The sequence below is a fragment of the Sinocyclocheilus grahami genome, unplaced genomic scaffold, assembly GCF_001515645.1.
Source record: "Sinocyclocheilus grahami isolate Dianchi unplaced genomic scaffold, SAMN03320097.WGS_v1.1 scaffold331.1, whole genome shotgun sequence".
Classification (NCBI taxonomy): domain Eukaryota; kingdom Metazoa; phylum Chordata; class Actinopteri; order Cypriniformes; family Cyprinidae; genus Sinocyclocheilus; species Sinocyclocheilus grahami.
In genome coordinates this window covers 906,566-930,645 of record NW_015505510.1, presented here as the reverse complement: position 1 = coordinate 930,645, position 24,080 = coordinate 906,566, and the positions used below count along the sequence as shown (strand labels likewise).

Genomic DNA, 24,080 nt, shown 5'->3' with positions numbered 1-24,080 from the left:
TATGTTTTAACGTAAACACTGGGGCATATGCAGTATTAATGCAAGTTTTTGGTCTTTCTGGAATTATTTTTTTTAGATAGATAGATAGATTTTGCGCTAATGTTAATCAGAGTAATGCAAGGGTTTGGTCGGTTGAATTTTTTGTTGTTGCGATAGACAGACAGATAGATAGATAGACAATCAGTGTGTTAAATGTTGTCCACTAGGTGGCGCTTGTAGACCGCCTCTGCGCTCGTTGCGCCACCCTCGTTCTGCCAGCGAGAGCCTTCCTGTGTGTGTAACCCTGAGCAGCGGGTTTGGTCGCACTCATGAGTGCGTGTGTTCTCGCAGGATGTGGTGAGCGCGAGAGGTGGTACCGCTCTCAGCTCGCGCGGTGACGGTCGGGACAGCGAGACGTGGCTCGGACAGCAGCTGGAAGACTCGAGCGAGTTAAAGTTCGTTGGAAAGGGCGGAAAATCACTGGCCGACGGCCGCCCCATACAAGGCAAGGTCGGGTGGGGAGCAGTTTAGGGAGCAGCGCTGATCCAGTCATCTGAGCTCCTGGGAAGAGCCCGGAACCGAGCGACGCGACTCGTTTTGTTTCCTGACAAAGATTTGTAAACGTCTGAGATGTTTCTGTAGAAGCTCTCTTAGTTGTTTGGTTTTTACTTTTGTTGTTTGTTTTGGATTTGTGTACTTTGGAGATGAGTGCGTCAGTGAACGGAGTGGAACCCAAACCCGCACCGGCGGCCAGTCTGAACGGACCGGGTTCTGTTCCTCCGAGCCCCACCGATGTCAATACACCCGAGCCGGTGCTACCGGACGAGGAGCCGCAGTCCGCGGTGACGGACACCACGCAGATGGGAATCAAGTTCGCCAAGACATTCCTGTTGATTTTACCCATATACGTGCTGGGATATCTGGAGTTCAGCTTCAGCTGGGTCCTCATCGTCCTGGCCGCGCTGTTCTGGCTCAGACGGAACCAGGGCAGCAGATTCGCTCCGGTGAACCGCGCGCTGGCGTTTCTGGAGCAAGAGGAGCGAGCGGTGCGACAGAGCGTCCGGAGCTCAGAGCTGCCGCCGTGGGTGAGTTACACACTGAACATCGCGTTACTCCAGTCTGTTAGTGTTTCACACGGGGAACTTGGACCTCAGCCTTGACCTATAGGTCTTACACAGACACAGACATTGGTCTGCGTGTGTGTGTGTCGTTAAAATCTGATGTTGTCAAAAGTTTGTGTATTCACTGACATTGTCTCGCATACCTGAATGAGTCACAAATCTAATCAAAACCACAAGTTGAAACTCAGGGTATCAAAACTGCACCCGTTAAACAAAAGCAGAATCACTCTTAAGGTCTTCTCAAATGTTTTTATTTGAAGTATTTCATAGGTCTTCATTAGAGAGAGACAGATTATGGCGTTAACCACTTTCCCCCATATTCAAATTGTTCTTATTATTAACACTTTTCTACTACTTTGCATAAATGTACTATAATGTGCACTAACTAATAATAAAAATTCTAATATTATTTGAAATGAATAATAAAAATATTTATGATGTGGACATCACTTATTGGACATTATAAATTAAAATAATATTTATTAGTCATAGTAAAAGTAAAACATTGCATAAATGTAATGACATTTATAAATAAAATATTTACAATACAATAAAAATCACTTCACTTTTCACTAAGCAAAATATTTGATACAAAAAACTTTTTTAGCCATAAATCAATAATTTTTTTCTAAATAATATATTTATTATATATAAACACTTTTACTATGACCAATGAAGATTGTTTTTTATTTATAATGACTAATATATAATGAAGTGATATCCACATTTGATTTTTAATGTTTATATTGTGTATATATCTGTTCAGCACCACCATAGAGTCCAATACAAATTTCTCTTACAATGAAGTGTAATTAAATAGTAACGTTAGTAAGTATTTGCACAACTCTTTCCTATTTATAAGCTTTCATGTCAGGCACATTGCTTATGATCACATGAAATGCTCAAAAAAATATATTGTGCCCTTTGGCCTAGGTGGACTTTTAAGGCTTTCAAGAATGTGCACTGACCGACCACTAATTTAAATACTAGATGAGACGTCTATTGTGGGTTCGACTCTGATAATACAGTCTGAATGTGAAATCTTAATTCAGAGGCTGCATTCGGAGTCATTTTTCATGAATTTGAATCCTTGTGGGAAATCTTCAAAGCTCTAAGCACGAACAAGGACAAGTAAGGTTGACAAGTCTGTTTCATTTGGCCTACAGACTTTGGTGTTCTGTTACTTTAAACAAATGAGTTTGCTGTCTAACCTGAGATCAAAGTTCTGGCATATTAGCAGGCCTGTGTGCTGAAAGCGGCATTCAGGGACACAAAACTCCAGTGTTCACTCCATTAGCTGTAAATCAGTGTCTTCCCATGGCCAGGACAGGCTGGCATTGTTCTTTCTTTCGGTTTTAGGCTGATATTAAGTAACATGAACAGGTAATTCATGAAACTCAGGTTGACTGATTGTCTGATTTGGGATTGGTTGCATGGTCTGTTTGATTGTGAGTCAGTGTTATTTTAATATAATTGATGATATACTAATATAGTTTGATTAATATTTTGAATTTTTTTCTGTTTTCTCTATCATTTTAATTTAAAATACATTTTGTTTTATTTTTTACATTTTTATTAGTATTATTTTTAAAATATGTCTACCTAGTTGTTTTATTTAATGAGTTTAGTTTATTTAGTTTAAATGGGTCATATGATGCGATTTCAATTTTCCCTTTCTCTTTGGAGTGTTACAAGCTCTTGGTGCATAAAGAAGATCTGTAAAGTGGCAAAGACTAAAGTCTCAAATCCAAAGAGATATTCTTTATAAAAGTTAAGAGTCAGCCACACCTACCTAAAACAGCTCGTTCTAACACGCCCCCACATGTCTACCTCACTATGTGGGAAGATTTGCATAACACCGCCCAAATGTTCACGCAAAGAAAGAAGGCGTAACTTTTATTCTCACTGAAGTATTGTTGCCGCTTTCCGCCATGTCCTAAAGACGCTGTGTGCTTCGTTGTGAAAGCAAAACTACTTTGTTTGGTCTTCCAAAAGACGACGATATCCGCTTCGTCATGCCTAGAGCTTATCTGTGCTGGTCGCTGAGGAAATACATCAACTTAGTGCTGTGGATCGCCTGATCGGCTTTCACCGTGGACGAAGCCCGGGGTCGTCACATGTGCTTGCCGCTCCTTCGTCCGATCCGCCGGCTGCACCGTTCTCAACCCCGCTGCCTCTGCTCACTCTAGGTCACAGCACACCTCGCTTTTTCAGACCGATGAGCTTTGTAAAAATCGACGCGTTTCAGAAAGGCAGGGCATAGAGGAGAAACAATAATGTACAGTATGTGGACAATAATGTGTTTTTAACTTTAAACCGCATAAACACATTTTATTACACCAAATACACAAAATAATGTTCTTTTTAGCAGCATCATATGACCCCTTTAAGTTTTTATTTAGTTTAAATTTTAGTACTTTGTTAAACTAAACAAAAATGAGAAATGTTGCTTTAATAAAATAAAATACAAGTTTAAGCTTTTTATATTAATTGATTTAACATTTATTTTAAGTAACAAAAATGTATTTTATTTCATGATTTTAATATAGTTAACTTTAATTGTGAAAATGTATTAATCAATGATGAAACTCACTGCACACTCATATTAAATACTTAACTTTGTAATAATAATTCGTTTTCAGTTAATGTATTTGAGTGAAGTGGTCTGCCTGTGTGTGTTTGTAACAGGAACTGGTGAAATATTGTTTATTTGTGTCAGATGCGGGCTGTATATGGTGAAAGAACCTCTCCTTAGTGGGTGTGGTGTGTTACTATAGTAACTGCCATTATGACATTTGATGTTATTATTATGACATCACCAAAGCACTGTGAGTCACACGCTTGAGGAAATGTTGCCATAGTGACCTGTCAATCAGATGAGGTGCACCACGTTCTGTTTCTGAACAATAGTTTGGTTGAGCAGATACAGTGACACTTTACCTGGAGGGCAGGTATTATAAAGGCAGTGCTCCTGCCCTGTTGTGTCTGTGTTTGTGCATGTGTTAATAACTAACAAGTGAATAATTATCAAACATGGCAATGAAAAGCCAGTGAAGTTTGAGTTTTATTAGCTGGACCATCAAGGGTTTTTGGTTTGTCCAAGCCTTTCTGTGTAACTCATTCACTTCTGAGTAGTGGTCAACAGATATAGGATTTTTGGCGGGAGAGCAGGGCGGTCAATGTGCATAAAAAAGCTGATATATATATATATAATAAAATATACATAAAAATATATTTAAGAATTAAATAACACATGCATAACAATTGCTGTATTTACATTTATTTTCCGTAATATTTATGAAAATAATTTGTAAATTAAAAAAACTAAGTAATAATAACAACCACTCCTGAGCAGCGTTGCCAAATCCTTCTGCTGAAAATCTTCAGAAACAAATAGTCAAGCCTCTAAAGTATAAATGTTTTTCTCAAATATGGTCAAATAAAAAATATATTACATAGGCCTATGTTTGTGTGTGTGTCTATAATAAAATATGTTGCAAAAATAACATTACAAGTCATAGTAATCATAAGAAAAGCATTTACTTTGGGGAACAACTGGCAATGCTGCTTCTGGGAATCAATATAGATTATTACACTAACATAAACTTAAAATATAACATTTCTAAGCTTCAAATTCTTCTTATTTGCTAAATAAATACCTCAGAACTTCTGCAGTGCACTACAATAAATGTACATTACATTTAGTCATTTAGCAGACGCTTTTATCCAAAGCGACTTACAAATGAGGACAGATAAAAGCAGTCAAAACTAACAAAAGAGCAACAATATATAAGTGCAAATGACATGTCTCGGTTAGCCTAACACAGTACACGTAGCAAGGTGTATTTATATATATATATATACAATACAAAATAGGGCTCCAACAGGCTGTTGCAAAACAGTTTTTTATGCAAGAGACACCTTTTTGTGTGTGTGTGTGTGTGTGTGTGTGGCTGATAGATTTATTACAGTATGTTTGCTTTACTGTCTGATCAAAGTCACAAGGGCCTTAAGAGAGTGTGTTTGTTTAGCTAGTTCTTCTGTTGTCTCTTCTTCTGTATTAGGTGCTGAGAATAAGGCCGGTTCTTTCCTTGCTTTGCTCAGCTCCAGTAGTTTTTTCATAAGGGCTAGAGATTGTTAGCACTCATCTTCTGCATTGATTTCCACCCATAGCCATCCTCCTGTTGTTTCAGGAAGCACTGTGTTCTTCAGGACAGTTTGTCTCTCTCCTCTTGTCTCGTCATTTGTCTTTGACTGAATAACTCACTTACTGTATATCAGCAGATCTGTCCATCGCCGGCCTCATTCATCTCGTCATCCTGTCATCACTGGCTGTAAATTGTTGGGGGGTGTCAGTCTGTCTGTTCTCTCTCAGCTGAGATGCTTGTTTACTTTGCCATTCATCAACCCAAACAAGCTTGCCGGGATTTCTTAATTGCCCAAAATGTCGGCTGTTTTCTAATCCCACTCCCGCTGAATCTCTGACCACTGCCGCATGCTCCCGCAACATGTGTTTCGCTCCCGCGATTTTCGTGTCCACTCCTTTAAACATTCTAATATTGTGTATAATTGTGGCGCATCAGGGTGCCGTTCTCAGGATGCGGTGTATTTAAATATTTTTGAATAAGCGTTTGCGCTGTTTACTTTCACTTTCGATTTCGCAATCACACGCACTCTGTGTAAAGGGAGCACATCTTACAAGATCAGATATTTGTCAATGAGCTCAGAAATCTGTTGAGCAGCAAATACTCCAGCATGGTCTTGAGTCATCTCTCCTTATTCTCGACCTGTGATCAATCAAAGCTAACTCTGGTAGCTCTTGTTGGATGCAGGGTTGCCAAGTGCGCATTTTTTCCACAGAATTGGGCTACTTTTAAACTGTTGCCATGGGTTGATTTTCCCAAGTGGGTTAAAGGTTTGAAATATTGCATAAATTACATTACATTACTTCTACATTAACTCTTCCCTCCTGGTGGAATGACCTGCCCAGCTCAATCCAAGCAGCTGAGTCCTTAATATTTTCAAGAAACGGCTGAAAACACATCATCTTCATTTGACCCTCAAACTCTAGCACTCTCTATTTTAATGCTACTTCTAATTTTATCTGCTTGTATTTTTTAATTATAAAACTCGACCCTCTAACATTTGCACTCTCTATTCTATTACTATTCTAATGGCCAATCCATCATTTTTTGGGGGGATTTTTTATTTATTTATTTTTTAATAAGTATCGGTTCAGGCGCCGTTTAGGCACTGGAACTGTTTTAAAAGTATCAATTTGGCACCGGTATCGAAAAAAAACAATACCCAACCCTACCTATATCTCAAATAAACCATTGACACTCTATCTCTCAAATGGACCATTGGCACTATCTACAATCTCAATTAGGAGTGTCAATGGTCCATTTGAGAGATAGGTGGCGGAACTCCTTAGACAGATTCAAACCTATTACTGATGACCGATTCATTAACAGAGCCAATTCATAAGTGTCAGTCGTTTGTGAATTGGACTGCACTAGCTGTTTTGGATGTTTAGTGTTGTCGTGTCCGCATCTGTGAAAGAACTCAGATGCTCAAAAACCACTAACTGGACATGCATGAAAATCATTTGCTTCCTGTTGTTAAAAAGACTCGGTAACGCTTTACAATAAGGTTCCATTAGTTAATGATAGTTAATGCATTAACTATCATGAATAAACAATGAATAATACATTTATTACAGTATTTATTAATCTTTGTTAATGTTAGTTAATGAAAATACAGTTGTTCACTGTTAGTTCATGTTAATTCACAGTGCATTAACTAATGTTGACAAGCACAACTTTTGATTTTAGTAATGCATTAGTAAATGTTGAAATTATTAAATGCTGTAGATGTATTGTTCATTCTTAGTTCATTTTAACTAAAGTAGTTATATAATGAGAATGCTCTGGTTTTATTGCATCGTTCGCTCTCGGTGAGATGGAGAGACAGGGACTGAGAGAGCTAACAGATGTTCTGCTGGTCTTCAGCAGGGTAACAACATGTTCATTAAACAGCCACATTATGTCATTATAATGTGGTCATGTAATGAGTACTGGATATGATGAGTAATGAGAATAAACTAGTTGTTGAAAAGTGGAAATTTAACTCTTCTGTTTATACCAATACATCATTTCACTACATGCTCTGCATTTGAAGAATCAATGTGTCATTGTGATGAAGTGTAAAAATATTGATTTGTTGAATTATTTTGAGAGCTGTTACTGTCCGCGGGGGATGTGCTGTGACTAATGAATGTGTTTAAAATATCCATTAAAATAAAATTGAGTCTGTTTTGTGTTTCAGGTTCATTTTCCAGATGTGGAGAGAGTGGAGTGGCTTAACAAGGTGTGTGTGTGTGTGTGTGTGGTGGTGTGGTTTTTTAAAAATAGATCTGAATCTATGCTAACCCAGAAATGTCTTCGCAAGAGTATTGACTCTCTCTCTTTCTCTTTTTTTCTAACCCCGAAATTGCTTCGCAAGAGTATTTTCTCTTTCTCTTTCTCTTTTTTTTAACAGACTGTACATCAGATGTGGCCATATATTTGTCAGTTTGTAGATAAAATCTTCAGAGAGACCATTGAACCGGCAGTGCAGGGAGCCAATGCGCACCTTAGTACTTTTACCTTCTCCAAGATTGACATGGGGGACAAGGTACATGCACATGTTTACATAGCTATCTAAATGAGAGCATACCATAGACCTAACTAACTCAAACCCTAAACCAACCCAAAAAGACAACTTTATGTATTCAAATGAAATTCATGTAAAATCATAAAAAAATGACTGCATTTATAATTAAAGCATTTAAATTATATATATATATATATACACACACAGTGGGTACGGAAAGTATTCAGACCCCCTTAAATTTTTCACTATTTGTTATATTGCAGCCATTTGCTAAAATCATTTATTTTAGTGTTATTTATCTTTGCTGTTTATATGTCTATCTATAATACCATTCAAAAGTTTAGGGTAATAAGAGTTAATACTTTTATTCATTAATACTTTTATCCAGCAAGGACGCATCAAATTTATTAAAAGTGGCAGTAAAGATTTTTACATTGTTTTACATTTTTACATTTACATTTTTACTGTTTATATGTGTGTCCCACAGTATATATATATATATATATATATATATATATATAATAGCTACATATAAATCATTTAAATATAATTTATTAATTATATAAAAATATTTAAGTGAATTTTATAAAATTATTGTAACATTTATTTATTATAAATAAATATAAGGACTTCTTCATTTATCTGTTTGAGGACATACCAAGCGGCAACCTCAGCCTCTCTCTCATGAAGCCAACAAGGAAGTGACTTAAACTGTAATTCATCAACTGGCTGCTAGAGGCTGGCTGCAAAAGGGAGTCAATCCCATAGACTCCCCATGTTAAAATGCCTAACTTTACAGCAGAAAAAAACATGTTTACAGCCTGGTTCAAAAAAGGATTTTGGTCTATATAGCTAATTTTGCCCTTCATGACAACTGTGAGGGGGTGATTTTTTTTATAACTCATCCGTTTAAATTATTTTAAGCCTTAAAAGTTCTGCATAATTAAGGGCGTGGCCACTTGAGTGACAGGTGGATTGCCGCTGCTGTCACCACCGAGCTAGGTGGGCGTGGTTTCAACAACCAGCTCCCGCCTCTTTGCCCATCTTCGATTATCCGGGAGTGACACGCGGTGACGCGCTGCCAAGATGGCGACGGCCGCCTCCACCCGCCTTTGAGCTTCAAAAATTATCTTTTTTTTCCTACGGGTGACATCACGGACACTACGTCCATGTTGTTATACAGTCTATGGGACATACCAAAGACTTAAAGGAACACTCCACTATTTTTGAAAAATGTTAGAACCTTTTTACCTTTGAGGACAACCGCAAAGGAAGATTTAGTCATATTTAGCTCAAGACATTTGTCCTCAAATTTAAACTTAGTAAACCAGCACACACATTTACATACTCTTATACACACAATATAATCATTTTTCATCTGCCTGCAGCCTCTCAGGGTGGATGGAGTGAAAGTTTATACAGAGAATGTAGATAAACGACAGATTATTATGGATCTACAGATCAGGTAAAATACACACAGATAACGTTTACCACTGAGACTCGTTACTGGACTTGAGATATTGAAAGTCTGTTTGTGTGTTATTGTATTTGTCTAGTTTTGTCGGAAACACTGAAATTGATGTGGATATTAAGAAATACTATTGCCGTGCAGGAATCAAGAGCATACAGGTAAGACTCAGAGAGTGTGTGACAGATGTCTGTTTGTGTGTTGCTTACATAAGTTGCTTACATTTAAGTATGCCCCCATTACCCTGATAACAATCAGAGTGACCACATGAGCTTTGATATGAGTTTAAACTGTATAACAGAGCTTCTTTGCTTTGTTAGTTTATAGTTAGGCATTAGATGTAATGTTAGTCCGTTCTCATATCTGCAAGCAGAAGTTTTTTAATTATTTATATGAGCTTTTTGGCTTTAACTGAAGAGGATAGTGGAGATGTTACAGGAAACATTATGAGAGGTAGTGGTATCGGGAAATAACCTGAGCAGGATTTAAACTCGGGTCACCTGCACATATTATGTGTGTGCATTATATGCAAGTCAGAATTATTTGACGAATAGTTACTGCATATGCTATGACACATTGAGCTATAGTGCTCATGCAAGCAAGTTTGAATCCAGAATTTCTCACTGTTATATATTATAAGCTTACCTTTTATTTGTTTGTTGTTTGTATTTGTAGCTTAATGGTGTGTTGAGGGTCATCATGGAGCCATTGCTAGGAGATATGCCACTGATTGGTGCACTGTCTGTGTTCTTCCTCAAGAAACCTGTACGTTAACCACCACATATACACACACTATTGTGTCACGTGTAGAAGAACATTCTTTCATTGTGTTTGTGTGTGATTAGTTATTTTTTGCTACATAACTGGCATTACTTAAATTAGACAATCATACAATATAAAGAATGATGAGAATGTGTCTGTTATTTAATAATAACCCACACCCTTGTAACTTCACTAAGAGTTTTTCTCAGAATCGGAAACCCTGGTCTGCAAAAACTGTTCAAATAAGATCTAAATCTATTCCTCTTAAACTTGTCTCATTCATTCATCTCATTCTCAGCTGTTCATGTTTATTGGATCCAGTGGATGTCTTGATCCAAAATATTGATCTAAAGAACTTTCTATTCATCAAAGACTCCTGAAGAAAAATGTATTACGGTTTCCACAAAAATATTAAGCAGCACAACTGTTTTCAACATACTGTAATAAGATTATAAGAAGAAATATTTCTTGAGCATCAAGTCAGCATATTAGAATGATTTCTGAAGGATCCTGTGACACTAAAGACTGAAGTAATGATGCTGAAAATTCAGCTTTGCCATCACAGGAATAAATTACATTTTTGAATATGTTAAAATAGAAAACTGTAGTTTTGAACTGTACATTTTGAAAAAAAACAATTTCTTAACGACTCCAAACTTTTGAACTGTAAATATCTAATATATTTGATTATACTTATAACCAATGACTACAAATCAATATTTCTGGTTAATCTGTCATTTTGTTATTAGATTACATAATGTGCAGTGCTTACGGCATTCTATATCCTTCATAAAATATGAACACAGTCTTGTTCCTTTGTTTTTTTTCTTCTATTTTCAAATACTTTTTTTTTTTTTTAACAAAGTTTGTAGATTCTCTCAGAGATTATTAGTTTGGTTCATGGCTTGAAACAATTTACTGAACTTTTTTTTAAAAATTCATATGGAGAGAAAAATATTTCCAGAACCAAGGCCAATGAAAACATAGGCAGTTATTGTTGCACTGTATTTGATTAATGGCTTTGTTGCTGCTGTGAAAAATAAAGGATGTATTTTACAGGAAACAAACACAAGCATTTTAATTTTGCATATATATATATATATATATATACAGGTGCATCTCTCAATAAATTAGAGTGTTGTGGAAAAGTTAATTTATTGTTTGTGGCTTACCCTCCTTGTGAAGGGTGTCAATGATTGTCTTCTGGACAACTGTCAGATCAGCAGTCTTCCCCATGATTGTGTAGCCTAGTGAACCAAACTGAGAGACCATTTTGAAGGCTCAGGAAACCTTTGCAGGTGTTTTGAGTTGATTAGCTGATTGGCATGTCACCATATTCTAATTTGTTGAGATAGTGAATTGGTGGGTTTTTGTTAAATGTAAGTCAAAATCATCACAATTAAAAGAACCAAAGACTTAAACTACTTCGTTCTGTGTGCACTGAATTTATTTAATACACGAGTTTCACAATTTGAGTTGAATTACTGAAATAAATGAACTTTTCCACGACTTTATAATTTATCGGGATGCACCTATATATATATATATATATATATATATATATATATATATATATATATATACAACCTTTATGTATTAAATATTGTTACATGTGTCTGTTTCTCTCTCTCAGTTGCTGGATATAAACTGGACAGGTCTTACAAATATGCTAGACATCCCTGGAATAAAGTGAGTGATACACGTGTCAGCCATTACACATCATAATCAGATTATGCCAGTTTCATAAAACTGGAGTGGATAAGGCAGCCTTTGAAATGCACATGCTGTCACATGACCTATTTTGTATTTTGAGGTGGCACAGATAACAGTCTCTCACACAAACATTATACACACTCACTCCAGTTTCAGAAATGCTGCTCTTCCTGTCAGACCACATCAGACGATGCACGTTTACACCCACTTGTGACGGTGGGGAAATGATGGGGTCTTAATAGTGTGTTTTATCTTAAAGTGCACCCTGTGATCCCCTGACATCAGTGTGTGTCCAAATGAAGAGTTTAATGTGTTTCCCAGAGGAGTCTCTCTCTCTCTCCCTCTCTTTTTCTCCTTTTATAGTCATATCATAGGTGGAGCTGGTGTTGTGGTTTAGGCGTGGGGAGATCTTGTCCTTTGTTATATTTTCTCTCACACTCACACACACACACACATCTACACTTACCCTCACAGAAGAGTCACATTTCATGAACATTTCTGGTTAGACATCAGTGCTGAAATCAATCTGAATTCTTTGATCTCTGAAAAATAAATGAATTAATCCTGACATATTCAAGCTGAAATGCAAGCTAATTGGTAAATAATGCTATAGATACAGTCATTAACATAGTGTGGGTGAAGGCACTATAAACAATTATAAATTGCAGTACTTAAATGAAAACTGTGCTAATAGAGAACTGCTGGGGGAGGATAAAGGAAACATTATAGAGCTTTGATTCTTCCCCTTATCCCAGTGGTTCTCTTCATTTCTTTTATTCGAAAGCTCCACATAGTTAAATACAATATTCAAAGGCCTCCCAATATATGTTTTCTCTGATATTCCGGGTGCAATTAAGACAAAGCAACTAGGTTTCCAGCTTTTTGTTCACAGAAACTGTGAGTGTTCATGAATTAATTAACCACAATTCATTTTGTGATTACAGAAACTGTGGGCAAAAAAGGGGAAGTGTTTCAAAAAATAATTTTAGTTTATGTTGATTGTATATTTTTAGCATTTCAGTTTAATTAAAACATTTTTTAATTAATATTTTTAAGAACTTTTATTCTTTTTTTAAGTTTGCTGAGGCCCTCTAGTGAGCCCTGGCCACCTTGAGAACGATCCCAAATGTTTAATTTCACATGATTTAAGCAAAAAAAGGGCCTGAAGATGTGTGTTTAGTCAAAGTAAAAATGCATTGAAAATTGTGGGCATGGGCATTCAACCTTTATTGTACAAGCTTTTTTGTACACAGTTATTATGGAGCAGAATATTCAAGTTGCTTTTTTCTACACAGTGGAAAGACAAGCAGATTACAACTGCAGATGTCAAGCTCAATTGACCTAAAAAGTATAATAAAAGTGGTCTATACAGCTTGTGAACATTACATTACAGTACTTATGGGTATTTAATGCATTGGACTGATTTGTTATAATATTTAACATCATCACTAATCTCTCTTGCTCTCTTTCACAGTGGTCTGTGTGACAGCACTATTCAGGATATCATATACAGTTTTCTCGTGCTGCCAAACAAAATCACTATTCCACTTGTAAATGATGCACAGATTTCCAGACTCCGCTTCCCCATGCCAAAGGTGACATACTTGTACATTTCATATACACATGCATACCTGTATATAAACAGAATATTTATATCATATGCATGGTTTTGTTTTAGGGTATTCTGCGGATTCACTTTCTGGAGGCACAGGACCTGGTAGGGAAGGACAAGTTTCTGGGGGGCCTGATAAAAGGAAAGTCAGACCCATATGGTGTCATTAAGCTGGGTAATCAGCTCTTCAGATCCAAAATCATCAAAGAGACAGTTAATCCTAAATGGAACGAAGTTTATGAGGTAAGGGACTCATTTGTGATCGAATCTGTCCTTCTCTGACATGTTTTTATTTACCAATCCAAGGTGTTTATGTGTGTTTTAGGCATATGTGTACGATCACCCAGGACAGAATATGGAGATAGAGCTTTATGATGAGGACCATGATAAGGATGATTATTTGGGAAGGTAATGGCTGGGATTAAACTAATCAATCATTAAATAATTACAAGCAATTATACTTCAGAATTCCACCTTAAAGATCGTCAGGATCTTTTTATTTTAATCATTTGATTTTTGTCCTCCTGTATTCTTTAGCCTTACCATCAACGTAGATGAACTAGAGAAGGAACAGAAAGTAGATGAGGTACAAAAAATACCTTTTTGTTTTATTTTGATCTTACATCTGTCCAGCTTTATTTTTGTATGAGCTCAAAGCTTGTATAGAAAAATTGCTTAAATTATTAGTTCACTCAAAAATGGACTTCATCAGTTACTCAGCCTTGTGATGTTCCAAACCTTTATGACTTAATTTCTTCTGTGGAGCATGAATAGTAGACTTTTAAAGAATGTCCCGTCTGAGTAAATGACAGCAGAATATTCATGTTTGAGTGAACTATACCTTTAATAAAGTGTTATTATTATATAAAGTACAAAGTATTAAAATGAAATGTATGTTTTCATATAATAAATCCACTCCCTGTTTCACCTGTGTGTGTGTGTGTGTGTGTGCGTGTGTGTGTGTGTGTTTCTTTGGGTGAGTGTAGTGGTTTGTACTTGATGATGTTGCTACAGGAAAGCTTCACCTGAAGATTGAATGGCTTTCTCTTCTCCCTACACCTGATAAACTCGATGAGGTAACATAACACACCTCTTATACACATCAAAGTGATATGATATGACTTCTGTTAATGATTTTGACTTTACTGATCAAATAACAAATGTACACTACCCTTTGAAAGTTTAGGGTCAGTAAGAAAGAAGTCTATTGTGCTCACTAAGGCTGCATTTATTTGATCAAAAATACAGTAAAACCAATAATACAGTAAAGACGGAAATATTGTGAAATAAAATGTAATTTATTAATGTGACGGCAAAGTTGAATTTTCAGCATCATTACTCTAGTCTTCAGTGTCACATGGTCCTTCAGAAATCATTCTAATATGCTGATTTGGTGCTCAGTAAACATTTATTGATATCATCAATGTTGAAAACAGCAGTTGTGCTGCTTTTGCGGAAACTGATTTTTTCAGGATTCTTAGATGAATAGAAAATTTAAATAAACTGTATTTCTTTGAAATAGAACTATTTTGTTATATTATAAATGTATTTAACTCTCACTGTTGATCTGTTTAATGCATCCTTGCTGAATAAAAATATGAATTTCTTTAAAAAATAAAAATAAATAATACTAAAATCTTACTGACCCCAAACTTATTATGTATAGAAGAACTATAACTAAAATACGAACTGCACATTCCTACTTTTAAACTCTGAAATTTCCCATTTCTATAAACTAATACAAAATAATTTTGTGATAACTATTGCATGTAAAATAAGACATCATTTTGTCCCTTTAAAGAGACAAATCCCCACAATGTGGATCACACACCACAGAGCCAGCACTGCTTAATGTTTTATGTGTTACTTTTCAGGTTTTATGCAGCATTAAAGCAGATAAAGGGCAGGCCAATGATGGACTGTCATCAGCATTACTGTTGGTGCATCTGGACTCAGCCAAGAATCTGCCAGTGAGCATTAACACACATACACACACACATACTCACCCACACTAGCTTCTTTCTTCCTTCCTCATTTTTCTATGCTCCACCTTCCCTCTTTCATCAGTTATCACTTCTACTACTTCACTTGCCTTGCCCTTTTCTCCTTTCATCCTCTGTTTCTTTCTGTTGTCCCGCTCTGGTTTTCTGCCGCTCTGGGTGAAGAGTGTTTTTGAGGGGCACGTGGGCAGTGGGTGTCTGAGAGAGCGCCGCTCTGCCGGGCTGGTGTTCTGTGAGGACACTTCTGCCCTCTACAGGACAATGTTTGTGAGTCACTCTGCTGGCATTTCCATTAGATTGGTTTGCTTGCATTTTACCTGCATTTTACCTGCATTTGGTGCATTAACAGCTGGTTATTTCATTTACAAATGTTTCATAGTTACATCTCAACTTCCCTTTTGCATGTAAAATCTTCCTGTAATGCTGTTTAAACTCAGAGGACTGTTTTGTTTGTATTTGGTTATGTCGTGGTTTGGTCTGTCAGCATGCTAGTGTTTCCAGAGGCCCTGTCTGCATTTTGCATAGATATAATTAGTCTGTATTAGAGGTGTTAATGCAGCCATTTTTGTTTGTGCAGTTGTTTTTTCACTGTGAATGTGCACTCTTTCCTTTAAAGAGGGCATTTGAATATAGAGCATCAGAGGTTACACAGCAACAGAACGCAGTTGTCAGCCCTGTTTGGAGAGCTAAATGAGGTTATGTGGTTATGGGTATATTGCTGATCAAGTTTATTTTTATCATTTAATGATTTGCTGATTAGTTGTGTGTAAGAGAAACAAAAAAATCTTACAGACTATGAAATGTTGAACAGTAGTGTGTGTTGGAGGGGGTGTAACATAGAGATGTAAGTAGTGCAGTAGAGTAGCGTGTCAATATTAGAAGCATGTTGAATGAAACGGGTCTCACTCTGCACTTCACTGTAGGAAATACATGATTAAGCAATGTCACACAAGCAACCTTTTATACATTATTTATACATACAGATTAAACTTACTATTTTAGACATAATATTGGACAGCTAGTTTGTCTATTTTTGCTTTCCATACAAAAAGAGAATCAACTGTCGTGTGTCTGAACAGCAAACAAATGCTGGGGATGCTGATCCAAAGTGTGAAAACTCCAGTGCTATTTAATAAAATATTAGCACATTTGGAACGACTGTATCTGTAACTGTTGTATAAATGTTGCTGTATCAGCCCATGCCTCATTTGATCATTTTCATCAGTCACTGAAAGCGTTTGAGTGAATTCAGGTGTCTTGTAGTGTCCTGCAGTGCCCATGACACTGTGTGACATATTTCTGCAATCAGATTTGTTGTGGGTTGATTTGCAGTGAAGTGTGGGTTGGGCTGATTTTCTTTGGATTGCCTTGTCTATATTTCTCTTTCATGTTTCTTTCTTCATCACTGTCCTTGACACCTGAATTGTGTCCTCTCATGTGCCCACTCTCCAGGCATGACTAATCAAACGCAAATTAATAAAAATACGCTGATGTGTTCTGCCAGGGCTCTTTCATCATTTGAACAATCATACGGATAAAATACAACGAGGCATCATCTTTTCTCATTTTCATCAAATTAACCATGCATTAATTCCGTAATCATTCATTTTGTTGTGTATGATTGAGTGAGTACTCCAGGATGTCTGTGTTTTTGTGCAATTATGAATTTAACGCTGCATGCCATCCTCCTAATAATCCTGCCTGTATTTGTATTTGTTTGTGTGTGTGCGCATGTGTGTCTCGTCCTTTTCTGCTTTTGGAAATAAGCGCAATCCTTTAGAATTCAACAATGCAGGTCTGAAGAAGGGTACTGTCAATAAAGCGATAAAGGTAACACAACCAGTTTTCTCACAATTTACGCACACACATAATGATGTAGAAAGACGTGGCAAGTTGTTTGTCGATTTAAGATCCTTCTGCAGCAGGTATCGTGTGTACTGTTTGTGTGCTTTGATTAACCGCATGCAGACCTGCGTGTCTGACTGTCTGAAACGCACTGAATTCAGACTCTGAATGCCACAGAGACTATTTCTCCTATGTAAATCTCAGCCAGCTTTCCAATCCCATTTTCCCAATTCTGAATTGATTGCTTTTAATTCAAGCAATATATGAATCAAGAAGATTATACACAAAATCCTACATAAATGCAACATATAAGACCTTGCTTGAGTCCAACAGGTTTTTAGGTTTTATGTCCTGATAGTAATATAGTGCATGGCGTTCATAAGGGGAAATGACTACTGTAATTTTAATTTAATGGAATAAATACAATATTCTAGATTATTTTTAACTTTCTATCTAATGGAATATTTCCAACTTTAATGTTTACTGCATCTGGGCTAATGGCACGCTGTCTATTATCAGGGTCAATAATTTGGACAAATTATAACAATTATAATTTATTTTAGCAAGTATTGCTGCTCAGTACAAAATCTTTTTACTTGATTTCAAATTGCTCCTTTGTTTAAATGTGAAAATGCATTAACTGGAACAGCCTAATATATTGTGATTTGAACTAAAGAAGCAGAATTTACAGTAGCATTTAATTAGATTACAGTGCTAATTCGAAAATGTTAAAACATAATCTTGAATATCGGTTTTGTAGATTTTGGACTTTTCCCATTCAAGTAAATAGGACATATGTTTGTATGTGTCCAAGCTACATAGAAAACAACTCCCTGTGGACTTTGAACAAAAAAATGTTGGTAAACAATCTTATGCAAACATATGAATGTTATGGTTATTCTTATGATTTGGTAATCACATAGATTAAACATTTATTTAAAGTGTTGCCTGCTCAGCTTTCCATGTACTGTAACTGTATGTGGTAATGGACAGCATGCCAGGTGTGGTTCGTAGTCATTGCAGATTTAGACGGGAGTAAATATCATATGGTTACTAAGAAACATTTCAAGCCATTAGTGTGCAAATATGTACTGTAGATTCTTACGTGTTTGAGATGACGCTATTATTGTTTGATTTAAATCCTTTTGTTATTTGCTTTAGTAAGAGTGTGGTTAAGGTTGATAATGTTATTTGTGCATATTGTTATTTGTATGTTTAATATGGAAGCGTTGTTAATAACTATTTGTATGCTCTATAGTCTGGTAAAAATGTCACCAGTGTGCCCAGTCCATTCGTCCAGTTTACTGTGGGACACAAATCCTTTGAGAGCAAGGTAAACACACTGATGCACACAAGTAAGCTGTCTTTAAATTTATATGTGCATAACATATTGTGGTATTCTTACAGGTGCAAATTTATATCTGAAAAATAGTGCGAGGCTCTTTGAAGTGGCTTTGCATGAAAAGAGATGAATGCATGTAAATTCATTACACTTATTAGTTGATGTTTCGTTGTCTTTGTATAACAGTATTTCACTGTAAAAGGTGATGTTGCAAGTTTGCTTAAGTCAGACTTTACTGTGAATTTTTAAGATGGTACAGTAAATGAATTCCAATTCAGATCCTGTGTTTTCACTGTTGCTAAATGTATAATGGTTAAATGTTTTACATTCTTTTCTCATTACAGACAAGATATAAAACCAACGAGCCGCTTTGGGAGGAGGCCTTCACATTCCTGATCCACAATCCAAAGTGTCAAGAACTTGAAGTGGAGGTAAAGCACAAACATGCACTCGCAGGCACATGGGGTTTTGTGGCTTATTGGTTAAAAATTTGGGCTGGTCCCTGAAAGGTGAAAGATTTGAACACTGCAAGGGTGAGCAAATGCTATTCTTGAAATTGTAAGAAAGTGTAACAATAATTACAACCCCAACTTTGGTATCATACTAGCTATACCCTTCTAAGTGATGTATTTAGACTGGATTTGTTGCCCTGCTATCCATTTTGCTTCTTGTTTGTTTTTTTGCCTGTTCTCTTTTTAAATTTCTTTTTTATGTGTATTTATTTATTTATTTATTTCTGGAAAAATACAAAATCATAGAAATCAAGGTGTTAATACTCAGTTGTATTGACTCAATTGTACGTATAGTCTGGATGTTGCAGTGTTTACAACTCAGTGGTGTCTCATACGAGTCACAGTCTGATGTTTTGTGTGTGTGCAGGTAAAGGATGAGAAGCACGAGTGTTCCCTCGGGACGTTTTCTCTTCCTCTGTCAAAGCTGCTGCAGGAGGACCAGATGACTATCAGTCAGCGATTCCCACTCAGAAACTCAGGACCCGGCTCTACGCTTAAGATGAAGATGGCACTTAGGGTAACACACACACAATTTTGTTATCTGAAATTAAATAACTCATGGAAAGTAAAGGAAATCTAATATAAATAAAACTAAAAACAGTGGTTGAAGCAGTAACTGAAATTAAATAAAAATAAACGGTAACTCTTTAGTTAATTGACCAGTTCTTACTATTAACCAGTTGCTTATAACCATGCATATTACTAGCATATTTATTAGTACATATAAAGCACATATTAATGCCTGATTCTGCATGACCATATTTTAGATCCCTTAATCCTACCCCATACCTAAATTTAACAATTACCTTACTAATTATTATTAAGCAGCAAATTTAGAGTTTATTGAGGCAAAAGTCATAGTCAATAGTGAGAATTGGACCCCAAACTAAAATGTGTCTTTCATCAAGCTAAATATCTAATTTACTCTTTGTATTGATGGTTGGAGTAAAACCTTTTCACAATCTAAGTAAAAATTAAAAGTACAGTATTTGAAATATTACCTAGCGGGTTTTGCAGTTCAGTGGTCTTAACCGTTGTACATGTAATTAGCTCTATCAATGTTCTGTAGATTCCTCAACTATAAAACCTTAAATTTAAATTTAAATCAAGATAATTATAATAAAAAAAGGAATATGCCCACTAAATGAGAGAAAAAATAAACTGGAAGTGGCCACAGCAATAATTAAGCAATTATTAAGCAATTACCAAAAAGACATTTCTTCATTTTATGCTTTTAAAAATCTATATTTTCAAAGCAGCTTCAATGAAAAAAAGTGTCTTAATGGCCTCAGTGAGCAGGTTTAGTGAACCTTGCCCTATATAAAGGGTCCATCTCAGCAGGAAGTCTCACTTTTGCTGTAAATACACATAAAAAGTCAGTAACCAACGCATATCTGTCTATATGTGTATTTTAGATTCTCTCTATGGATAAGTTGGCAGTATCAGATCAGCCGTCCTCAGTTCAGATCCGCCGCCCCAGCGAGACCCCCAACCCCTCTCCTCAGCGGCCCAATGTTCCAGAGCCCATTCCAGCATCCAAAACCCAGCAGCCGACCCCAGCGCCCAGAACCCAACCCTCCCCGCGGGTGGAGCCCCTAATAGACAGCAGGCCGTTAGAGGACTCACCTACCCGTCTGGCTAAATCGGGGTGGAGCACGTCTAACCTGGCCATCTCTGGCTCTGAGCTACACCTAAACAGCAAAGAGCCGACACCCAGCATAGCATCTGACATCTCTAACCCCAGCACCGCCCAGGAGCTCCAAAAGACAATACACCGATTACAGAAGTATGTTTGAACATTTTTAACATATTTTGACCTTTTTTTATCTGGTGCCTTTCATGGTTTGTTGAGATTCCAACACCGCAACAGTAAAAAAATAAATATGTTTTTCTTCTTTTTACAGTGGAGCCTCACCTGGTTTCGCTCCATTGGGTGAAATTCAGTTGACCATCAGACACAGTCCCCAAAGAAACAAACTAATTGTCGTGGTACACGGCTGCAGGTAAAATACATATGACTTTTGATTCTTCTGAAGTATTTCAGTGCTTCTGAAAGATGTGTTTAATATAAAAGTCTTCATATTTTTGTGTTTGCAGGAATCTGATCTCTTCTACTGAAAGTGGTTCTGAACCATATGTCCGTTTGTATTTGCTGCCTGATAAACGACGCTCTGGACGCAGAAAAACAAACACTATGAAGAAAACAGTGAATCCGGTCTATGATCAAACGTCAGTTTCTTTTTCCTCTTCCAGTCTCTTTAAGTCTTCTCATTTTGCATTGAATAAAAATACTTGTATTTTTGTTTTTAAATGAAGTGTTTGCGGGTTGCATGCACATGTGTTTGTGTAGGTTTGAATTCAGCGTGTCACTTGTGGAGTTGCACAGAAGAACACTAGATGTGGCTGTGAAGAATGGAGGAGGAATTCTGTCAAAACACAGAGGGCTGCTGGGAAAGGTGACATCCCTCACATCATAAATAACATTAGAAATAACAGTCCTCGCACCATTTATAACATAAATAACTTCTTAGACCATGTTCATAAGATAAATAACATTCAGTTCGCCATTCACAACACTTAATATCATTGTTCTAAATCTAAATTATTATATATAAATCTAAAATATTATTTTCTAGTTTTTTTGGGGGGCTCTCATGAACAAATTATTCACATAAAAATGATGCGTGTCTTTCTCCCAGGTGTTAGTTGACTTGACCTCTGAGGATATATCAAAGAGCTCAACGCAATGGTAAACATTTTTATATAATTTACAAAGATTAAGCCTTTAATATGAATATGATGATATTGATTATACTGAATATTCCCATTACTGTAATATATGCATAAAATGTACTTTAGAGTGGTTATTTACAGTTTAACCTGGTGTACAGTGTGCCCTATTTAAATATCTCAAAATTTGGGAGAAGAAAAACATGATTATAATAATAATTTTATTCTAGATTTGTTGTTTTAAAGTAAAAAAAAAAACATTGAATTTTTTAAATTTTCTTTCTGATTGAATAAATCATGCTCCAAAAGGTTAAATACTACTATGTTTGTTATGAGAGTTATAAGCCACATTTTCTTTATGCAAAGTATATGCATACATTTAGTAAAATATGACCCAGACATTTCTTGCCTGAAAATGGCACAGTAAAAAAAACGAATTTCATTCATATTTAGCCAAAGGTGTGTGAACATGGAATCAGAAATGTTTATGTGAATATGATTGTGTTTGTGTGTGTTTGGCAGGTATGAGCTTTCAGTGGACGGGCTGAGGCGACAATCCCCTTAATCACAGGAACCAACTTCTTTCTGCCTACACATACTGTATTAAAAAACTACAAATCCCTACGCAAGACTCAAAACCTCAGCCATATTTAAGCCATGTGTTTTAGCCCTGGGCGAAATTGGTACATGTTGGATCTTCAGATTTGATCACTTTTAATAGATTTACAGTGTGAAAGAAGAAAAAAACGCTATTGATGTTATGAGCACTGACTTAGCCAGAGTGAAAGAGAGAATGAGAGAGGGAGAGTGTTTAGAGATTTTTAAAGTTAAAAAGGGATACGGTTCAGCCGCATCTGTTGGATTGATTAGTTGTTTACGCATTAAGACTTCTAAACCAAGAGTGGCAGACTGTAACAACATCCGCCATTTACACGTTAATGGTGCAGAGATTATATAATATATATAATTAACCTCAGACTGTAAATATATACAAATAAATCTTAAAAAGGAATTCTAGTATTTGGAAAATATTAACCCTAAGAGTTCTTGTTAAACAAGCACTGAACTCTTTGAAAGTGTTTTATTATCATCTCTGTTCATGCCTACAGATGCTCCTTTTAGGAGACAAATTTACCAAAGAAGTACTCTGCTCATTATAAAGTGTGTGTGAGTGTGTGATTAAACCAAATATGCACCTAAATGTTTTACACACCCAAGTGTTCATATATATATATTATATATATAAACACATAAGTGTTATGTGTTTTCTGGTGTGGTTCAGCATCCACCACCACAGCACTGGCTGTCAGTGCTTAAACATGCATGGGCAGCTTACAGAGTCACATGACCCTGGATATCTAATGCTGCCATATATCTCTGTATCTTGTTTGGCCTTTCTGTAGCACTCAGTCACATATTCACTCCTTCAAAAACACCTGGTCACCTCTCACCCACTGCATCCCAGCTGTGCTTCCTCAGTCATCTGCATCTCAGAGAGTTATAGAAAATGTCTTGTGTGTTGTCTGATGTTAAGTGAAGGCTGTGGTTTCGTCTGCTGCAGTGTCACTAAGCTGAGCTTATGATATGCAGAGGGTCAAACCTCAAAACTCTTTTGATTTTATTCCTGTCAGCAAGAATCTGTTTTTATTGTATAAATGATTGTGAATATTATGACAGATTTTATGCTTATTATGATTAATACTTACCACAAAAAGCAAACGTATGCAGTCAGAGCAACTCTGTGCTGAGCTTGTCTTATAGATGTATATATATATATATATTTCCTGTGCCTTATGACCAACAATATACTTACCAGGCTTAGAGGATATTTGGCATCAGATATAGGATCGTAAAGTCTCTGTATTTGATGATGTCCACTGTATTCTTTTCAATAAACAATTTATTCTATACCAGTAAATAGTTGAATGGAGGGAAGGAATAATTATTTGTGTTGATGTCACATTGTAAACCCAAATGCAGTCAGATATTATGATTCAGTTTTGGAACAGATGGCATTTTAATAGTTGATCAGAAATAACACCTTAATATCAATTATAATTTGTATTAATATTATGAATTATTTGTTATTTTTATATTTTCTGTTTTCATTTTTAATTTTCCTAACATTTTAGTAATTCTGTGCTTTTGTCATTTGTCATATGTGTATATAGTTTTTATATACTGTATATATATAAGCGACTCTATATATATATATATATATATATATATATATATAATTATTTTTTTTGTTATTTTAGTATATGTGGTTAAACTAAAACATGTTACCTCAGCAATATTAAAGTTAATGATTTTATTTTATTTCACAAATGTTTTTGTCTAAT

General features: G+C 36.0%; 1 protein-coding gene across 3 annotated transcripts; it reads left to right on the top strand.

Annotated features, from left to right (window-relative positions):
• Positions 1-205: 205 nt before the first annotated feature.
• esyt2a (extended synaptotagmin-like protein 2a) lies at positions 206-22,343 on the top strand. 3 transcript variants are annotated; one of them, XM_016295207.1, is made up of 23 exons: positions 206-1,064; positions 7,428-7,469; positions 7,641-7,775; positions 9,143-9,219; positions 9,311-9,383; positions 9,898-9,987; positions 11,618-11,673; positions 13,172-13,292; positions 13,376-13,552; positions 13,635-13,717; positions 13,847-13,895; positions 14,296-14,385; positions 15,184-15,279; positions 15,475-15,576; positions 18,413-18,487; positions 18,841-18,927; positions 19,376-19,525; positions 20,424-20,794; positions 20,913-21,011; positions 21,106-21,237; positions 21,359-21,464; positions 21,708-21,757; positions 22,261-22,343. In XM_016295207.1, the coding sequence occupies exons 1-23, from the start codon at positions 684-686 to the stop codon at positions 22,301-22,303; spliced, it is 2,685 nt and encodes an 894-aa protein (XP_016150693.1). In that variant the 5' UTR covers positions 206-683; the 3' UTR covers positions 22,304-22,343. The 3 variants fall into 3 exon arrangements, with proteins under 3 accessions (XP_016150693.1, XP_016150694.1, XP_016150695.1); XM_016295208.1 differs by lacking the exon at positions 15,475-15,576 and adding an exon at positions 17,077-17,139 and having other exon boundaries at positions 207-1,064; XM_016295209.1 differs by lacking the exon at positions 15,475-15,576 and having other exon boundaries at positions 207-1,064.
• Positions 22,344-24,080: the final 1,737 nt, after the last annotated feature.

What these genes read in the sequence shown, in the direction of transcription:
- esyt2a (XM_016295207.1), top strand. Translation starts at nt 684, where the DNA reads ATGAGTGCGTCAGTGAACGGAGTGGAACCCAAACCCGCACCGGCGGCC. An exon ending in GTCGTGGTACACGGCTGCAG is followed by an intron (nt 21,012 to 21,105) that starts GTAAAATACATA and finishes TTGTGTTTGCAG; the next exon opens with GAATCTGATCTCTTCTACTG. An exon ending in AATCCGGTCTATGATCAAAC is followed by an intron (nt 21,238 to 21,358) that starts GTCAGTTTCTTT and finishes GTGTTTGTGTAG; the next exon opens with GTTTGAATTCAGCGTGTCAC.